This window comes from Apium graveolens, chromosome 4, assembly GCF_009905375.1.
Source record: "Apium graveolens cultivar Ventura chromosome 4, ASM990537v1, whole genome shotgun sequence".
NCBI classification, from domain to species: domain Eukaryota; kingdom Viridiplantae; phylum Streptophyta; class Magnoliopsida; order Apiales; family Apiaceae; genus Apium; species Apium graveolens.
In genome coordinates this window covers 118,210,372-118,231,109 of record NC_133650.1, presented here as the reverse complement: position 1 = coordinate 118,231,109, position 20,738 = coordinate 118,210,372, and the positions used below count along the sequence as shown (strand labels likewise).

Here is a 20,738-nt window from a genome sequence, read left to right as displayed (position 1 = left end):
TAGGCTCCAAAGTGCCCCACAACAAGAGCATACTGTCAACAAAGCTCAGCCAACAATATAGCACATCAATGTTCACCTGTCAAATATTTTGAAAAAAAAAAGCACTTGTATAATTCCTACACATATAGACTAAATGATATTTATGCACATATTCAATATAGCCAAGGCTCGTTACAAGTGCCACTGGGAATAGATCTGCAAATAAAAAAACAAATTATCTGCAGAAAACTTCGAACACTATCGAAGAAGGCACTAGCAGGCTCAATGCACACACTTGATAAATAAAATACTTGAAACAATTCGCAATTACTTATTATAGGTCCTACTGGGAACAGATCTACAAATAAGATACAAATTATTTGCGGCGAAGAAGATTTCTGAACACTAATGAGGCAAATAAAAGGGGAATGTCACTAGCAGGCTCAATGCAAACACTTCTTAAATAAAGTACTTGTAACAATTCACTAGTATACAACATTCTCCTATGAATTGAACAAATCAATATAAAATCAGTGTACATTGACCATCCTTCTTCATGAAGTTCCTCATACTGTGGGAAAATCAGCATCCTCAACAATATCATGAACAGAGTATTGATAAATCTCGTGTCATTGTTGTTTCAGCCACAAATAATTCGCAGTCAGTCTGTTAAAACAAACTCCTGATGAAGATGACTGTCGTCTTTAATAGCATGTGTATAAGTACCAAGAAAAAAATTGTAACTACAGACACTGACACACGACGAGCAGACCACCTGGGGAGAAGTCGAAAACCAGTGTCAAAGTGGTAGAATGCAGAGAAAATATTTCAGCTACAGAAAAATCAACATATTAATCCCAAGAAGTTGTGCATCAACAAAGACCAGAAGTATCTCTACTCCTCAAGTTCCATAACATAATTTGAGAAATCCCAAAAGTAGGAAAATGATTCTGCTGATCACATACTAACATGCTGATGATATGCCGAATCTGGAATCTTAATGAATCTCCTGCAATAAGTGGCAATTTATTTTTATAACCAGTACCAGTGTCATAATCCCTCTCACATATATCATAATAAGTCTTCCTTTCCAGGTAATTAGTGGCCAATAGACATTGAATCATCCTGAAAACTAACTGTTGTCCACTGGTTTGCATGCCTGCATGCCAGTGGCATGCATCTATCATAACATCCCATACATTATAGGCCTGCAAATGGAAACAAATTAATCAAGATGCAAGTCAATGCTAGACCATAATTTTTTTATCAAGGGCGAGCTTATATCATCTCGCCGACTTACTACTTTTTTGAACCTGTTTTCTATTTAATTATTAATAATATCATCTTTAGTAATCTGATAAGAATATTCTTACGAGCTATACAAAACAATTTCCGCTGCTAAACAGCCAATAATATTTACCAATATCGAAAGAGGGTTGTCAGACATCTGATAGGTTTTGGCTGCGGCAAATTTTAAGTGCAAGTTTAGAAAAATGAATTAGAAAAAATTCTTGCAAAAGAATAATTATTTTGTGTAGAGAAAGAGATTCATATGCACATTTCGAGTCTCATGGGAAAAACCAACAAATCTTATACTTGTCATTAAAAAATATTGGAGGTTAGAGAACTGGGGAGAATGAGCAAGAAACTCAAGAAATATATTAAAGCTTTCAATCTTCTCATGCAACTCAGCAAAGATTACAGATGTTTTAAGCTTGTGAGAACCCCGCAGAATGACCTGAAAGTGTACATACATTTTAAAAGAAATGTACTAACATAGTGTCTGTTTGGCGGGTCAGAGAAAGCAATTAAATTGGCCGGAAGCCCAATCACATTTTTTCTTGAAGGTTTGGCAAAAAATAGGAAACGTCCTTATGTAATCCTGAAACGTGATAAGCCGGATGTTATCATTACCGTACTTTCTTCCTATTACATCCCATTTCTTATTTTCCCCCATGGTGTAGCAATCAAATCCTCACACCAAAACAACGTTTTTTGCCCTCTTTTAAAAAAATATCTTTTGTTTGTACTCTTATTTTTTATTGAAATTATTGTCTAAAATTTTAACTCTTTTTCAAAAAAAATTAATGTTATAATTTACCAAACGCATCATCAACTTATAAGTAAAATTACCCAAATATTGTAAATAGCCTGTAAATAATAATTTACTTACCACTTACACGATACTTATTCACTTTAAGTTGTAAGTTACTTTTGTTAAAATACCCCAAACAGGACACTTTGGGAAATTCCAAGTAGAACAACATTATCTAGCTATTCAATTACAGTTATTTTATATTAAAAAATAATAACATAAATTTATGAAGTAATATTTCCTTGATGTTTATAGTAAACGCTTCATTAAGGTTAGATAAAAAGCCTTTTAAAAAATAAAATTGGAATGATTTATAGTTGTCGATTCAAGATACCTCAAGATGATGCTCAAATGCAAAGTGCACCAACATCTGGCGGCCCTCCTTCATAGACACGTGAATTCACGCTGCTTGCTGTACCAATTCTATTACCTTGTTTTTTATCTTTTCGGCCCTTGCTACAGTCAACTGTCTGCTTGCTGACATAACATAGCGACCATCATAATCAAAATGCATAAAGTATCATAAATATTGCCAAATTATCAATTAAATAACATCTATCCTAACCATGATTAATATACAGTAAAAAAAATTCAGAACATACTTTGCAAATCTAGGAGAGGATCTCCCTGCAACTACTCCACAACAAGACTTGTATTTCTTCTTAGAACCGCAGGGACAAGCCTTGTTTCTTGAGGGGATCATCTACACAGCAAAAAAGATGACCAAAATATTATGTATTAATTAAACTACAAAAGTTAAGAAATGTAAACAGAAATTCTCCTCTGCAACTAGGTTTAAGAATGGTATAAGACCTTTTTAGCATTTTCCGGGCTGTTATCGACACGATTTCTTCCTGTGGTACGACACGACTGGCTCTCTTTTCTAGTTTCACTATCATAGGCTTCCATGAGCTGCTCAGAGCTGCTATTTTGATTCTCACCTGCATATTTAAAAAAATATAAAAAAAATAAGACAAAAAAAATGAAAGACCAACAAGCAGAGTGCAACTTCAGAATCTTGTCGCAAAGAAAGCGAATTATTTTCAAACCACTAAAAGCATACCATCGCCTTCTAAACAAATATAAAGAAAAAATTGATAACGAATGTTACTTCTTGCTGAACTAATAGAATAGAATAGAACATGAGAAGAATGACCAATCAAATGAGAACCAAATGAGATTTTACCAAAATTCTTAAAATTGATCAACCATCAATACGCATACAAATGTACATATCTCTCACTCCTTTTTCATAGGTAAGGGTGAAGATAAAACAAGAAGACACAGCTTGGAAATACCTTAATAAGGATAAAGAAGGAAGAAATGAACAAGACAGAAGACATTACCATGTGAATTAACTGCTGGGAAACTGACAATCTTATTTTCAACCAAGATGTCTTCTGATCCTTGTTCTGCTATAAGAAACTCTATCGCAGCATCAATGTCACCATTCACCTGCAGCAAAACCTGAAACCGTATCTTAATTACCTAACAATAATATGCAACCTAGCTAATTTCACAGATGTAACGGAAATCAGCTCTCTTGTAACTAGTAAAACCCAGACCTAAAGAACTGTTGTGAGAATAAAATTTGCATCTTCATCAGATTCTTACATGTTCAGCTTTTTTGGAATTTTCACAACCACTTCCGGCCATGACCATTTTGATCGATTCTGCCGGGATAATATTTTTATCAGCTATTCCTTTAGACTTGTTGGTGACAGAGACTTTAGCTTGATGAGATATCGTCGAAATGTCAGCATCGGCCTTGAACAGATTGAAAATATTTTGGATTTTATTACCAATCACCAATTAAAACTTGGACAAGATCAGAACCTACAGCTACTTGTTAAAAATTTAACAAAATTAAGTTTAACGAATTGGTGATATAAGTTCTGAACCCTTGACCTCACAGACAGAATAGAGGATGCCTAGAAATAAGTAGGCAATATACAAAATCATAGAATAGTGACAGATATAAAACCTTGATTATCACAGGCCTGGCAGCTCCAGCACATGTGTCTTCCTTTACTCGGACACTGTTATAGTGCTCCTCATCATGATATGACCTGCACAACTAATTAGCATATTATGTTCATACATACGAAGTTAGTAATGATAATGCAATACAATTAAGATAGATTAATACAATATGTTGTGCATACATATCTATTTTTCTAATAAGCAAGTGTGGAGCTTAAATCTTATAAAACTCAAATGCAAACACAAGGACACAATATCTACTTTGAACTAGGCCATAACTTTAAATATATTAACTAGCTATCTGTTCATAACACATTATAATGCATTAAAGACTATACATTAAATATATCACATCAGTTCGTTTAATTGTAATGACATATTTAACTACCAACGCTATAAAAAATTGTAGTATATGCTTACAAATGGATCATCTGAGCATCACGGTTATCAAAATTCTGTATGTACCAACGAGGTGACATTTTCTGCACAAATAAAGGAGAGAAAATTATAAGCACAAAACAATAAACATTAATAGGTTATTCACATAATAATGCTACAAGATTTTTGATTTCAAATGGATATGAGAAAATTTTAATTAAGTGTAAGTAATTGTAGCAGATTACTGAACTAGGGAACAAAACATAAAGATGGGGAAAAGTGATATACTTGGTGTATACATATGTTACTATGAGTAACAAGAGAAGCAGCTTGTAACTCCATATGTCCAGCCCAGGTGCCATCATTTTCCATGGATTGGCAATATTCATCAAATGGCACTTGATCCTCCATAAAAGGCTCATATGTTTCTTGGTTATTCTGTTTTAAGAAAAACTCCAATGTTCACTTCTCAAATTATTAAGTAGAAAGCGGATAGTACAAAAGGAAATAACGGAAACAGGTTTTTTAACTGCACAAATGCAAGCAGTTGAGTATTCTTAAATACTTAACATTCAATAACATTAGTATGCACTTGTGCTGCAGTTTGTGCAATCGTACATTACTACAATAAAGTGGTGCTTGCAGCAGTTTTCTTGATCTAAAAATACTGATATACAGGCATTTATGTGAAAGCCCTCAAAAAACAAATATTGCAGCACAGTTACATTAAGGGAAAAATAGCCGTGATTTGGTCACATAAGTAGGATACAAATGTTTTGAGGAGGGTCGCAAGTACACGGTCGAGGGGTAACAAGGTGCCGTGGAGGAAGTGGGTCATGGCATGACCGCATGAGCATACAAGGCTAGACCTGAATGCCTCAAACCTCGTCGAGAACATGATCTTTAATAGAATTTCCTACCAAAAATTTCGTGTACGGTTGAGAATTTTCATCAACAAGGAGTTCTGGGGTCGGTGGTTTCGGTGATATTAAAAGCTTATTTAAACAAGAGGTGAGGCAGGCAACGAGGAGAGGGATCCTTTGGCACTTACCCTAGATTAGGCCATGGTGGGCAAATGATTGATATCAACCTTCTGAAAGAAATTAAAGGAAAAAACATATAAAAATTCAGAAATCACAATAAGAAAGAGTAAATTTATAAAGCTACGATCCAAGAGACAAGACACTCCCTGCTCTGTCCTATCTTATTATCCCCTTTTTTGTACTATTAATCTTCTTTCTTTCTTCTTTGATATCTAATCATATTTTCTTCTACTTAATTCTACTTTGTATATTTATTTTTTACAGATTAAATATCTAACGTTTTATATTAGTTTCCATTACTGACAAATTAACAATAGAGTTATTTTAAACGAAGAAAAAAATAATCTGTTTCGTTGGAAAACCCAACGTTTGTACATCCTTCTCCCATGCTTTCCAATGGTCAAAACCCAATAAAAGTTCTCCGGACTTCTTAATTACTCATGCAAGAAGGACTCTTGCGCTCGCTCTAGCAGCAAGAAGGACTCTCTTTCTGTCTGGCTTTCTGTCTGGAGGGAATACTTTGTTCGAAATAAAGATGCCTCAACCGGATTAATTTACTTATTTGACACAATTCTTCTTTCGTTCACTATCCTTGCTGCTAGAGCGAGCGCAAGAAATGACTTGCTCGAGCAAGTATGATATAAATTGCACTAAGGTTCCAACGGAACAATTATTTATTTTAGGATACCCTCGTCTCTTTTTTTTGTCATGTGGGGAGAAATGGAACATCGATGTGGAAGAAATAATGAAGGCCAGAGTTCATTTTGGACATGGTACTAGGAAATGGAATCCTAAAATGACGTAACCGAAAACTATTGAATAAACCTTCCTTCTTCCTTGAATGGTGATATGGAATAACCGGTGTGCAGATCAGTCACAGAAACGCAGGTCAAGTGCCTACAAATGTGTGAAGCTCGGCGACTTTAAACAAGCGCGCACTTACACCTTGAAAGCGTGAAGCGCTATTTTAGCGCGCTTCATTAAAGCTTTGACAAAAAAGGGTTTTTTACTGGAGCAGTTAAGGCTCAACACATATAACCCAAAATAATAATAAAACCTTAAAGCCCAAAATAATTACAGATTGCAGCTGCTTTAAAAAAGAAAAGAAAACCTTAATTTAGACTATAGCTATAAGTTTCTGCAATTTTGTGGGTAAAAAACAGCGGAGGAGTATTCAGAGCCAAAGAACATATAATTGGACGTCGAATAAATGCAAGAGGCTGTCCACGTGCTCCATCAGATGCAAGGAGATTAATTGAAGAGTACATGGAAGACAAAAAGCAGGCCACAGAGGATCAGAAAATACCTTCTAATATTCTGGCAGAAGGTGACGCGGGTATTCCATACAATACAGTGAACTACGATAGTTCCGATATTTCAATAGAGGCTATCGACAATATGGTTCAGGAATGAAGCCAACAACTTATCAGGAGGTGCGAGTGCCATTATTAAAGCAAGAAGTGGATACCCTAAATAATATATTTTAGAATTTTTTGTTAAATGTGCGCCTCGCTTCAAAGAAGCGTGCGCTTCGCACCTAGGCTTCGCGAAATGTTTGCGCTTCGGCACGCTTAGTTCTTTCGATAACACTGGTGCGGATGAATTAATTACTAAAAAACTTTCGATCTCATAAGAGAATAAAGAGAATAAAGAAAGTAGCCTAACAGCCCCGATACGCCGAAACCTCTTATTCCGACTAACTTACTGTCAGAGTCATTAATTGCGTAAGAGAAGAGATGTCGTGACGCGACAATCATTAGCAAGTCCGAACAATTGTCGACCACCAGCTCCGCTGGTCCGCAATATTCACCCCCAGCCCCCAAAATCCTCAGCGCGGAATATAATCCCAAAGTACTCCAAGACTCAAATATAGTCAATCAAGAAGGTGGTAAGACCCTTGCAGAGTTCCCCGACAGCAACGAGCTTAGAAAGCTCGGACCCGGTCAAAATCCGAACAAGGAGCACTCAACTACTAGTCTAATCTAGTAGTTGTGATGCAAACATGCATTTACTTATGAAATTCGTTTTTTAGGCTTGCGTTAGTTGTCTGCTATAAGATAGTGCTAGTTTTGGGGCTTTCGACTACTACCACTTCCTTAGAGCAACACTAACTTACTGCTCTATACTATAATAAATTCCAAGAAAGAGAACAGCTCCGTAATAAAAAAAACTGCCATGAATTACACACACGCAAGTAGTGGCTCGGCTAAAGGAAGAATGTTTAGAGCTATCATTGTCGGAGCTATTTGAAGAATGGTTTCTCGAAAGTAATATTGGGCGAAGTAGTTATATTCCTGAAAGCGAGTGATAAACCTATATCAGTGTTCTAAAACTCCAAAAACTCGGCCGAGTACTCGGAGTCGGCACTGTACCCGCACTGGTTTCACTATCCTAGGTCACTTCTCCGATTTTACATATGAATAGGGTCAAACTCGGGTTGAAACCGAGTACTCGGCACAAACTCGGAAGCAAAAAAAATCAATTTGGGCCCGAACTAAAAGCGCAATAAGGTAACCAATAATTATACGGGTAAGTGGTAACTCTCCCCCTCAAAACCACCGTGAATATCAGTTAGGGCGATTCATCTCTCTCAGCTCTCAAATTTTAATCTAAACATTAAATTTTCATACTTTCAGGTATGCTTTTCTCATAACCTTAGTTACTCCGACTCGTCACTTCCGGTCGCCGTACCCGTGTCGATCCGACCCGACACGGGACACGACCCGGAATACGTGTCAGACCCGGCATTCAAAAATCCGACATGTCATCCTCGTCGTTGCAAAGATTATAAGTGATATTTCAGATCTTTTCTTCTAATGATATCACATAAAAAGAGGAAGATTATGTTGCAGAAAGAAGGCCTGGAAGAGATGAAGAATTGAAGACGAAAGAAGATGGAAAGAAAATGAAGAAAAGTAGACGACCGTGTATGTAAATAGCATCTGTACGTATAAAGTAAATAGTAAATGATAGATGGTTGTATGGATGTGGACAGCTCTATGTCTAGATTCATTTTTTAGATAACAAAGCTGAAGCCAGCTGTCTTCCACAACATTTTTTATTACTATTAATATTAATGTTTATACTTTACATGTTGACTTACAGTACCAAACATTACTGTCTGTCCATTTTAAAGCGCCTCTTACTTTAAAATTATTATGAATTTTACCAAATAGTAATAATAATAATATAAATTAAGTAAATAACATTTATTATTTATTTTATAATATAAAACTATTTTTAAATAATTTAAATTATGTCGTGTCCCCGTACCCGTGTCTAAAATTCGGACAGTGTCCCCATGTCCTATATTTTCGGAGGTGCCGAGTCTGACACTCGGATACGTGTCGTGTCCGACACTTCATACCCGAGTCTAAGCAACTTTAGCTCATAACTTGCAAGTCGAAACTAATTTGTGATGTTCTATCTTCTTTGTCTTTTTGACCAATTTGTGATGTTCTTATAGTTATAATTTGTTTGACATAAGATAAGAGTATACTAATTTGTTTGAACCCCCAAATGTTTGTTGGTCGAATTTAAGCCATATGTTTGGTTTTGCTTGCTTTTGTTGTATGCTTTTCTTGGGAGATTATAGTGTCTAGTGTTTGTGTACGAACTAGGAATGGAACCTTCACCAAATACAGAATCAACAGATAATTTTAAGAATTAGTGATGTTGGATGGGAATATGCTGAGTTGATTAATGCTAATAATCTCCGACAAGTCGGATATAAATTATGTGGTAAGGAACTTAATGGAGGTATCAATCGTCTTAAATATCATATTGCTGGAATAAAAGGAAATTTGAAAGCTTGTCCTCGTTCTAATCCTTTAGATAAAGAAAGGTGTAAAAATGCATTAGATGAATTAAAAAAGCCAAAGGAGGAAAAAAAGTGCATATTCAGGAGGTGAGAGACGAGGTTGATATTTATGATAATGAAGATGATCTAGTTGAAATTAAAGGTTCCGCAAAATACCACGTACACTTGGACCTATGGATCAATTTAGTAGATCAATTGATCCAATGTAATCAATTGTTGAGTTACATTAAAAGAGTAGAAAACAGAATCTAAATGATGCTCTTTTTAAGAATAGGACTAATGAGATTCATGCATACTTGGCTCGCTGGGTCTATGAGTCTGGAATACCATTCAATGCCATAAACAATGATGGGTTTCAAAGGTTTTGGGAGGCAGTGGGACAGTTTGGTCTAGGATATGTACCACCAAGTCAATATCAATTGAGAAAGCCTCTGCTTAAGCAAGAAGTTGAAAAAATAAAAAATTCAATGAAAGAACAAGAGGAGGATCGGAAAGCTAATGGATGCTCACTAGTGACTGATGCGTGGTCTGATAGAAATAGAAGGAGCATCAGGATTCTTTGTGTCAATTGTAAAAGCTGGCACATATTTCATATCTTCAATTGAAAGTTCACAAGAAGCACATACTAGGAAATATATATTTGAGTATGTTGAATAATATATTGGTGAAATTGGATGTTAAAATACTATCCAAGTAGTGACTGATAATGCTACTAATAACATGGCTGCAACAAAATTGTTGAAGGTAAAAAGACCGATTATTTTCTGGACATCTTGTGTTACTCACACGTTAAACTTGATTCTAGAAGGAATTGGTAACTTTCAATGTCCTTTGTTTTTACTTTTTATTTCTCAGTCATGTAATTTTCTCTAGCTAGCAACTGAATTTTTTTAAATCTTTTTGCTAACATGTAAAATTCCAAGAATTCAGCATATAATTGAAAAGGCAAAGACATTGACTATTTTCATTTATGCACATCACACGATGCTGGCTTTGATGAGAAAATTTTCAAGGAAAAGAAATATTGTTAGACCCGGGGTAAAAAGGTTTGCAAGCTCGTTTCTCACCCTGCAAAGCATCCTGGAGAAAGAAGAAAAACTAAAATACATGTTTTTATCAAAAGAACGGGGAGAATGCAAATGGCCTACAAAATCAAAAGGTATTAAAGCAGATCAAACCATTGTGTCTCAAGCTTTTTGGATGAACATTACAATGTGTGTGGAATTATTTAAACCTTTGGTAAAAGTATTTAGACTAGTTGATGGAGATTGGCGCCCATCAATGGCTTTTGTGTGTGGAGATATTAAAGAAGCAAAAAATGAAATCATTAAAGTTTGCAAGAATGCTAAAGAAACCTATGAACCTATCTTGGAATTTTTTCTAAAATTAAAGGCCGCTTGGACTGTCCATTACATTTAACTGCATATTTGCTCAATCCTTATTTTTATTACAAAGATAAAGAAGTTATAGGAAGAGATGCTAAGTGTATGGCAGCAGTGATAACTTGTATTGAAGCATTCTTTCCGGATAATTATGATTTGCAAGATCTGGTTGGAAATGTAGAGCTGCTAAAGTACAAAAATATGGAAGGCATGTTTGGAAAAAAATTGGCTATCATGGGAAGAACGAGGAATGAAGATAATTTTAATAAAGGTATTTTATTTAAGCCCTTAGTATTTATTTACCATACAACTGCATTTCTTTTCCGTTTATTCAAGTTAACAATTTTAAGGAGTTTTAAATTTATTTTTATTAGTTGGATGGTGGTCAAATTATGGAGCAGAAACACCGAATCTGCAGAAAATGGCACTAAAAATAGTTAGTTTAACTTCTAGTTCTCCTGGATGTGAAAGAAACTAGAGCACTTTTAAAGGGGGTAATTCACTTGGATGTTCTTTTATATATTCTGTTAGATATATTTGTGATGTCATGTCTAATATGATTTGTGTTTAGTTTTCAGATCTTACTTAACAAGACAAATCAGTATTTAACAGGAAATCAGTACTTAACAGGAAATCAGTACTTATACTGAAGTCAGGACTTAAGATATCAGAACTTAAGTTATCAGAACTTAAGTTATCAGGAGATATTTATCAGGAGATAATATCAGGACTTAAGGAGACTTTTATATAAGGAAGGCGGCTGATTGAAAGGAAAGAAGATCACGACAAACATAAGAAGAGATATGCATGGAGAAGAATTCTATAAGCAATAGAATACTTGGAAGAAAAGATAATTGATTGATATATATTAGGAAGCAGAATTATATTCGATATCAATTAGAAGATTATCTTGTAACTATGTGTCTATATAAACACAGCATAGGGTTTACACTATATGTGTTATCATAATCGGGTTTATTATTTATTATAACCCTAACAGCTCTCGTGATAATTTGTTCAATCACCGAGAGAGAACAGTTCTTTGTAACAGAGTTTATTGTGTTGAATAAAATCTGTGTTTTGTTACTTGAGTTTTTATATTCGATTTGATTGTAGTAAACACTGTATTCAACCCCCTTATACAGTGTGTGTGACCTAACAAGTGGTATCAGAGCAATCTGTTAACATACATACAGTAAAGATCCAAAAACAATCATGTCTGAAGAAGTACAAACTCCAACCAAGCCCACCAAAACTGAAGAAACTCCAAAGACTCAAATCCATAATCGATATGAGACTATTAGGGTTCCCATACTGAAACCTTCTGAGTATCCCATATGGAAGGTGAGGATGTCTATGTTTCTGGAAGCTACAGATCCAGAATAACTTGACAGAATTAATGAAGGACCACACAAGTCAACCAAGCTCTCTGTTATAGTTGCAGATCAGCCAGCACAGACTGTACCAAAGAAGAAAAGTGAATACACAGCTGAAGATATCTCATCTATTGCAAAGGATGCAAAGGTAAGACATTTGATGCACAGTGCCATTGATAATGTAATGTCAAACAGGGTAATTAACTGCAAGACTGCAAAGGAGATATGGGATGCCTTGGAGACAAGATGCCAGGGAACTGATTCAATTAAGAAAAACAGGAGGACTATACTCACACAAGAGTATGAGCACTTTGACTCAAAACCTGATGAGTCATTAACTGGTTTATATGATAGATTTGTCAAACTCTTAAATAATATGTCACTGGTGGATAAGGAATATGATTTTGTAGATACTAATCTGAAATTCCTTTTAACTCTTCCTGAAAGTTGGGATTTGAAGGCCACAACTATAAGAGACAACTATGCTCTTGATGAAACTATTCTTGATGAAATTTATGGTATGCTCTGAGATGGATAAAAGAAGCAAGAGGCATGGGAGAAAATCAAGAACAGTTGCTCTTAAGGCTGAGGAGGAATCCCCTAAAGTGGTTGTCTCAAAGAAAGGCAAAGTAAAGGCTCTCATCACAAAGTCTGATACTGAGTCATCAAGTCTTGATAGTGATGAGGATTCAGAAACTGAAAGTCTATCTGAGATGGACCCTGATGAAGAGATGATGAAGCTGTGTGCTCTTATGGTGAAATGAATCACAAAGATTGCATACAGAAAATTCAGAAGGGGAAAGAAGTTTTCCAGGAAAGTTGCAAGTTCTGATAAGAAAGGTTTCAGAAAATCTGAAGGCAAAGGAGAAAAGTCTGACAGAGGAGATTACTCAAATGTCAAATGCTACAACTGTGGTGAGAAAAGCCACATATCTCCTGATTGCAAAAAAGGAAAAAGTGACAAAGGCAAGACTCTTGTCACAAAGAAGAAAAGCTGGACAAACACTTCAGATTCTGAAAGTGAGGTGAACTATGCCTTGATGGCAAATGTTGATAACAGTTCTGAAGCTGCTGAGTTAAAGGTACCTCAAACATCTTATGCTTTTCATACTGATGATATTACTGAGTTGAGAAGATATCTTAAAACCTGTTCATTAGTTATAAAGATCAAACTTTAACATGTGAAAGATTAACTTCTGAAAATCTTGCTTATAAAAAGAGGAATGATTATTTAGAAAAAGAGTTAGTTACTTTCCATCAAACTTCGAAATATAGAGATGATGCTTTCTATGTTAGAGATGAAGTGCTTAAAATGAATGAATCTCTAAAAACTGAGTTAGAAAAGGAAAGAGAGATTATCAGGACTTGGACTAACTCTGGCAGAATAACTCAGAATTTGTTAAGTAGTGGAAACTGGAAAGAGAGCTTAGGTTATGGAGATGATAAGAATAATAAAGGAACTGTAGAAATTGAGGCTATAGTTGTTAAACAAAAGCCAAAGGTAAATCCTGTTAAGTTTGTAGCTGTAAAGTCTGATATTGATAAATCAGAAGTTAAAGAGAAATTAACTTCTGACAAACCAAAACAGGATAAGCCAACTGAAGTTAACATAGGCTTAATGACAAAGAAGCGGCTTAAGCATAAGCTGAAAGATTTTAAAATATGTAAAGAAGGTAAAGCTACCTAAGAAAAATAGGAATGGAAAAGTAGTGTGAATAAAAGCAATGATTATAAGCCTGTTCCTAATGCTCCTAGAAAGAAATGTTATAACTGTGGAAATTCTAACCATCTGGCTTCTTTTCCCAAAGAAGAATAAGAACATAAACTCCTTACCTTCAAAATCAAGAGTTAAGAGTCAGTCTGTTAGATATAGGCCACAAAATCCTTGTTTTCATTGTGGTAGTTTATGGCATTTCATTTATACTTGTAAGGAATATCATAGTTTGTACTATGATTATTATCAAATAAAACCTTCTTTAAAGAAAGTTAGCATTATTCCTTCTAATGTAAGTTCTGATATAAAGTATGTTGCAAATTCTGATAAGAAAATTATTAACATAAACTCTGATGCTAAATCCGCTACAAATGTTAACAAACTTAATAAGGCCAAAGGATCTAAGCAAGTCTGGGTCCTTAAAACTAATCATTAGTGGTCTTTGTGATTGCAGGGCAACAGAAAAAATATCCTAGTTCTGGACAGTGGATGTTCAGGATATATGACTGGAAATAAAGCCCTGCTATCAGACTTTGCGGAGAAAGCCGGCCCAGGTGTTTCTTATGGAGATGGCAATATAGGAAAAACTCTGGGATATGGCAATATCAATCTTGGGAATGTCATCATTGAAAAAGTAGCTCTAGTCTCAGGACTTAAACACAATTTGCTGAGTGTTAGTCAAATCTGTGACAGAGGTTATCATGTCGATTTCTTTGAAGAACACTGTGAAGTTATAAGCAAATCTACTGGCAAAGTTGTTCTGAAAGGATACAGGCATGGTAACATTTATGAAGCTAAGCTTTCAACAAGTTCTGATGGTTCTGCAATCTGTCTGTTAAGTAGAGCATCAATTGAAGAAAGCTGGGATTGGCACAAGAAACTCTCTCATTTAAATTTCAACAATATAAATAAACTAGTCAAGAAAGATCTTGTGAAAGGACTGCCAAAATCAGTATTTGCTCCTGATGGCCTTTGTGATTCCTGTCAAAAGGCAAAACAAAGAAAATCTTCATTCAAAAGCAAGACTGAATCTTCAATTCTTGAGCCTTATCACCTACTACATGTTGATCTATTTGGTCCAGTGAATGTCATGTCTATTGTAAAGAAGAAATATGCTATGGTCATAGTGGATGAGTTCACCAGATACACATGGGTGTATTTCTTGCACACAAAAAGTGAAACTGCATCTATCTTGATTGATCATGTCAAACAACTGGATAAATTGGTTAAAGACTCTGTGAAAATCATAAGAAGTGATAATGGCGCTGAGTTCAAGAATTTGATTATGGAAGAGTTCTGCAAAGACCATGGAATCAAGCAGGAATTTTCTGCTCCTGGAACTCCACAGCAAAATGGAGTTGTTGAAAGAAAGAATAGAACTCTTATTGAAGCTGCACGAACTATGTTTGATGAAGCAAAGTTACCAACTTATTTTTGGGCTGAAACTGTGCAGACTGCTTGTTTTACTCAGAATGCAACACTTATCAACAAGCATGGAAAGACACCATATGAGATGAGGAAAAAAAAGAAGCCAAATCTGAAGTATTTTCATGTATTTGGATGCAAGTGTTTTGTTCTTAAGACTCATCCTGAACAGCTATCCAAATTTGATCTAAAAGTTGATGAAGGAATTTTTGTTGGATATCCACTTTCCACAAAAGCTTTCAGAGTCTACAATTTAAGAACAAGGGTTGTCATGAAATCTATCAATGTCTCCTTTGATGATAAGAAGATTACAGGACTTGAAGATTTCAATGATCATGATCAGCTGAGATTTGAGAATGAAGTTTTAAATTCTGATTCTATAAATCCTGACAGTCTAAATCCTGATACTGCAAACTCTGATGTTATTGAAACTGTGGTAACTATGCCAAAGGAAAATGCACATGTGGAAGCGGAGCATATTGAAGATCCAACCACATCTCAAGAAGCATCAGAACCTAGAACAAGCTCTTCAAGTTCTGATTCGTCAAGTTCTGATAGGGCAAGTTCTGATAATTCTGGATACTCAAATTCTGATTCATCAAGTTCTGATGGGTCAAATTCTGATAATTCTAGAAACTCAAATTCTGAAGGATCCAACTCAGAGAGCATAATTTCAGGGGGAGCATCAGAAAATGTTGATGGAGACAGCATGGATCAAGGGGGAACATCCAGTTCTAGAGATAATCTTCCATCTGCAAGGAAGTGGACAAATTAAACACCGAATCTGCAGAAAATGACACTAAAAATAGTAAGTTTAACTTCTAGTTCTCCTGGATGTGAAAGAAACTAGAGCACTTTTAAAGGGGGTAATTCACTTGGATGTTCTTTTATTTCTGTTAGATATATTTGTGATGTCATGTCTAATATGATTTATATTTAGTTTTCAGATCTTACTTAACAAGGCAAATCAGTACTTAACTGGAAATCAGTACTTATACTGAAGTCAGGACTTAAGATATCAGAACTTAAGTTATCAGAACTTAAGTTATCAGGAGATATTTATCAGGAGATAATATCAGGACTTAAGGAGACTTTTAGATAAGGAAGGCGGCTGATTGAAAGGAAAGAAGATCAAGACAAACATAAGAAGAGATATACATGGAGAAGAATTCTATAAGGAATAGAATGCTTGGAAGTAAAGATAACTGATTGATATATATTAGGCAGCAGAATTATATTCGATATCAATTATACAATTATCTTGTAACTGTGTGTCTATATAAACACAGAATATGTGTTATCATAATCGAGTTTATTATTTATTGTAACCCTAGCAGCTCTCGTGATAATTTGTTCATCACCGAGAGAGAACAGTTCTTTGTAACAGAGTTTATTGTGTTGAATAAAATCTGTGTTTTGTTACTTGAGTTTTTATATTCGATTTGATTGTAGTAAACACTGTATTCAACCCCCTTCTACAGTGTGTGTGACCTAACATATTCCTTTTTTGATTTGTTTTGTTTGACTAACTGTTGATTTATATTATAGATTCATACCAAGAAACGAAATAGATTAGATGTGGAGAGATTGCATAATCTTGTTTATGTCCAATTCAATGCAAAGCAAGCAAACAAAAAGAACAAGATGAAGGATAAGCGTGATGTTTTGCTAGTTAGTGACACAATTATGGCACGAGGGTGGATAGCAGAAGGTCGTGACGACGAAGAAGAAGTTTCACAAGATTCAAGCACCGGTGTGGATGTGGATTACAATGAAGGTGAATTTGTTGGACTACCCCGTGTCGGTTCTAAAAGTGTTGTAAGAGAGCTTGACGAGGATGAGTTTGTGTCTGAGGAAGAAGTGGACAACGACATCATATTTGATAAATCTGATCACGAGATATGGTGAAATTTTAGATGATTGCAGTGCTTGCTAACTGTTTTGTAAGAGTTTTTGGACTAAGAACAGAATTTTATGAGCTTGCTTTGGAGTTTAAATATTGTAATTGTGGTGCTTGCAATTAGTCTTAAAGCTCTTAAATCTTAGTTCATTACTGCTCTACTTAGCCTAATTTGTAATAATCTTTTTTTTGGCTTCTCAAGAATTCTGTCTTGATTTCTTAACTATATTAGGCTGCTATCTGCTGCAACATTTTCATGTATTTGTATCTGTGATGATTCTTCTCGTTTAGAATCTATCTATTATTTAACTGATTGCATTCGAAACTAGTAAGTTGCATACAAAATTAATTATATATCATGAACAAAACATAATATACATAATAAAATTAAAAATTAATATTTAATTACATCCGAGTTTTTAACCAAGTACTTTTTCCGAGTACTCCCCGAGTACTCTGAGTACTCATTACTCCGTCCCTTCACCGAGGCGAACAGAGTTCCAAGTTTTAGAACACTGACCTATATACAGTATACGAACGATAGAAGACTTGAGTCTGTAGAGAATGCCACCCAGAATAAAGATTGACTGTTATTGATCCTGTAGTTTTGACACAGGACAGCAAGATCAAACGCACCTTCGTGTAAGTTTTCAATGGATCCTCATTCTTTTCGTGTAAAGAGCCCGTGTTGCTCGGCTAGTTAGTTGCCAAACAAGAGGGCAACAAGAAAATGAGAACACTCCTTATCCTCCACCAGTCCACCTCCTCCGCCACTCCTTTGGTACCATTATAAGAACCTTTGGTACCATTATAAGAAAGTTAGGGTGTTTTTCTCAAACATATTTGTTTCTAGTTTTGCTATATTTTTTAAAGAGAAGTGCGGGGAATTGTTTGACACAGTTTGGAATATGATCTTCAAAAGATAGAATGCTCTTGGTCTTAAATAAAACAAACAACTGGGGTCTGATCCTTCCTTGTTGAAGTTAAGTAGGGCAGTTCAGTTCTTTTTAACACCGAGTCCGACTCCAAAAGCGTTGGATTTAAATAATAAAGTTTACAAGGAAAGGGTAGCACGTTCCGTGAATAGCCGGGACATTGAGAAATATCCAGAAAAGCTTATCGGGAATTAGTCTGCTTCTATCTCTGTTCGTTCTGTTTAAAGAAAGGAAGGATCCCAAAGAATCGATCTTTCTTTTAGTTGTTTGAATTCTCTTTGATTGATCAATGTGTGCTTGTGAGTGAGGTCACCCGGCCTCAGATAGATAGGCGGGGGCCTAGCTCTAGCTATGGGTCCTCCCTATTGGAAATGAATGGACCAGAAGGTGGATGGGAGGTGAGGCCGTAAGTAATGATTTCCCTCCCGCTAAGGAAGAGAAGAAAAGAGTGTTGTCATCTATCTCGACCAGTTTCGTGAGGCGGTGGTAATCCAGACCGGTTCTGGAGAATCACTGGCACTATTTAAAGCCCGCGTATGGTGCTTCGGCAGCGCTTTTTCAGCAATTAATAGAAGAATGAATCAGGAAAAAACCTTTGATTGTACCAGCTACATGAAATTACTTTATAATAGCAAATATGGACCCTTAGCACCCATTAATGCATGGTGTTCTTCGACTCATTGTTACTTTAGATGTGAAGATGTTATTGACTGTGAACCGACATTGGGATATTTACATAGAGGATTGGGACAATGCAATTGAAATCGCCCTTCCGACTATATTTTCTGTTACTAAACCCATTTCATAAAGCATTCGACCTGGTTCAGGGAAATCTTTCCCCGAACCCATAAATATTTTTACGGGTCTTACTATAACCGGTTTGTCTCCCTTCGACCGGCAAGAGAGGAAAGAAGTTCAAACTCTCGATCCCTATAGCAAATCGTCGCCCGCAAATCACCAATTTTTATTTTATGTAAAGTTCTCAGAAGAGTACCTCACCTCTTTCTTTAAGTCCTCTACCCCGAAATATCTTACTATCTTAAAAGTGCTCCCTCACTTTATATTATGGAAAAGGTGCATAAATTCTATTTTTTCCTATTCTCAACATTAAGATGCTGCAACGATCCTATTTGGTCAAATACCTAGCAAACAAACTCCCATGTTCCTTTCATCACGGTATTTCTGAACAAGTTTCCGGATAATCTTAGTGATGCTAGTGACGATATCGATCGTGACCTTCATACGGAACCGCTAACTATGGACATGATGTCAGAAAAAGACCAATTTTAGATCACCCTTCAAATCGAATTATCAAAAGCAATGTCTCCTTGCATAATACAAATTTTAAACATTCACGATCTGGATGTAAATGAGTCGAATTACTCGGAAATAACTACTTTTCAGTAAATTTTTATGTTTACCTTTTCTTTACTTTCTGCACATGAATCCTTATATACAAGTCAGTAATTTATAACCCTAAATTTTCAACAAAGTGACACCTCACCTCTCAATGTATTAGGATCATGTCGCCTCGTCTTTCACCTTGACTAATGTTGCTTGTTTAAAGGCATACTTTTGCAATCTGTTTAATATTTTTTTGCATGCTTGTCATTAATTTTGTTGTATTAGAGCTGTTGAAACTCATTATTTGTAATATTTCAATGCAATTCACAGCATGACAATTTACTATTTCCCACCTTTCACATGGCACTACTATAAATTTACATTATGTTTGTGTTGTGTTACGGAATTGACATTAATACTCCTCGAAGTAAAGTTAAGGCTAACCAAATATATTGGTATTATAAGAGACAACAAGTCGAGTTAAGATTCTGTACATCCTACCCTCCTCAAACCCTTTTCTTAGAGGGGGAGTGAATACATCCGTTCCCCCTTTCCTATTAACTTTATTAGAGATGAATTTTTAATTAAACTTTGTACATACACTTATTCAATCGATTGTTTTAAGCAATAACAAAATATAAATATTATCAGCATTTAACATAATAAAACATAAATTTAAAAGCACAAACAAGTCCGAGATTACACTCTCCAACACTTCCAAATTAACAATTCTAGCAAAATATTATTTGTTAAGTCGATAAAGGATCGTAAACATACACGAATAAAATCTACCACCATTTTCCGGTACTTCATATGCTCGTCCTCGTTGCCTTCTAACTGATCAGCCAAAGCTCTAACATAAAACAAAATCATCACATCATATCATACTTTACTAAAGATTTAAAAAATCACCATTTTCATACGAAAAAGAAGAACATATACAATTACAAACCTGAAAAAGCAATTACCATCTGCAGTCATATGTATAATTTTTAAACCCAACGCGTCGAGTTGAGCACGAAATTCAGATATATCAGCTTGCTTTCCATGCTTTTTAATCTAAATTTAATTCAACATCGATGATATCAAATATAGAAAATTATAAGAAAGTAGAGAAAGAGACACAGCAAGATATATAGATTGGAGAGACTTACATGAGATTGTTTAGTAGTTTTGGACTTGCGATGCTTTGTTTTCACCATAATTATTGTTTTGTTTGTGTTAATGTAATCTGCGTTCGAGGGTTTTAAACACTGTATTGGTTATCGTCCCACCCCCACCAATTAGATAATAGATACTTTGTTATCAAGTTTGCTGCTTTCGGCCCATCCTTTTATATTTTTAATAAAATAAAATATTTATTA

General features: G+C 35.2%; 1 protein-coding gene across 5 annotated transcripts; it reads right to left on the bottom strand.

Moving 5' to 3' along the window:
- Window positions 1-374: 374 nt before the first annotated feature.
- Window positions 375-20,668, bottom strand: LOC141719261 (OVARIAN TUMOR DOMAIN-containing deubiquitinating enzyme 7). 5 transcript variants are annotated; one of them, XR_012574060.1, is made up of 13 exons: window positions 20,529-20,668; window positions 20,327-20,433; window positions 20,152-20,227; window positions 4,724-4,873; window positions 4,478-4,539; window positions 4,059-4,143; window positions 3,689-3,841; window positions 3,421-3,541; window positions 2,888-3,015; window positions 2,677-2,777; window positions 2,409-2,551; window positions 945-1,187; window positions 375-754 (listed from the first exon to the last, which is right to left on the bottom strand). XR_012574060.1 is itself a non-coding variant. In XM_074521634.1 (12 exons), the coding sequence occupies exons 1-11, from the start codon at window positions 20,574-20,576 to the stop codon at window positions 2,422-2,424; spliced, it is 1,161 nt and encodes a 386-aa protein (XP_074377735.1). In that variant the 5' UTR covers window positions 20,577-20,668; the 3' UTR covers window positions 375-1,187; window positions 2,409-2,421. The 5 variants fall into 5 exon arrangements, 3 of the variants coding, with proteins under 3 accessions (XP_074377735.1, XP_074377736.1, XP_074377737.1); XR_012574058.1 differs by having other exon boundaries at window positions 949-1,187; XM_074521634.1 differs by having other exon boundaries at window positions 375-1,187.
- Between the last annotated feature and the right edge of the window lie 70 nt (window positions 20,669-20,738).

Excerpts from the sequence above, each read along its gene's own strand:
- LOC141719261 (XM_074521634.1), bottom strand. The coding sequence starts at position 20,576 with ATGGTGAAAACAAAGCATCGCAAGTCCAAAACTACTAAACAATCTCAT. Across the intron at positions 4,540-4,723 it reads GTAACATATGTATACACCAA|AAAATGTCACCTCGTTGGTA; the intron begins GTATATCACTTT and ends TTATTTGTGCAG. Across the intron at positions 2,552-2,676 it reads TCCTCTCCTAGATTTGCAAA|CAAGCAGACAGTTGACTGTA; the intron begins GTATGTTCTGAA and ends ATGTTATGTCAG.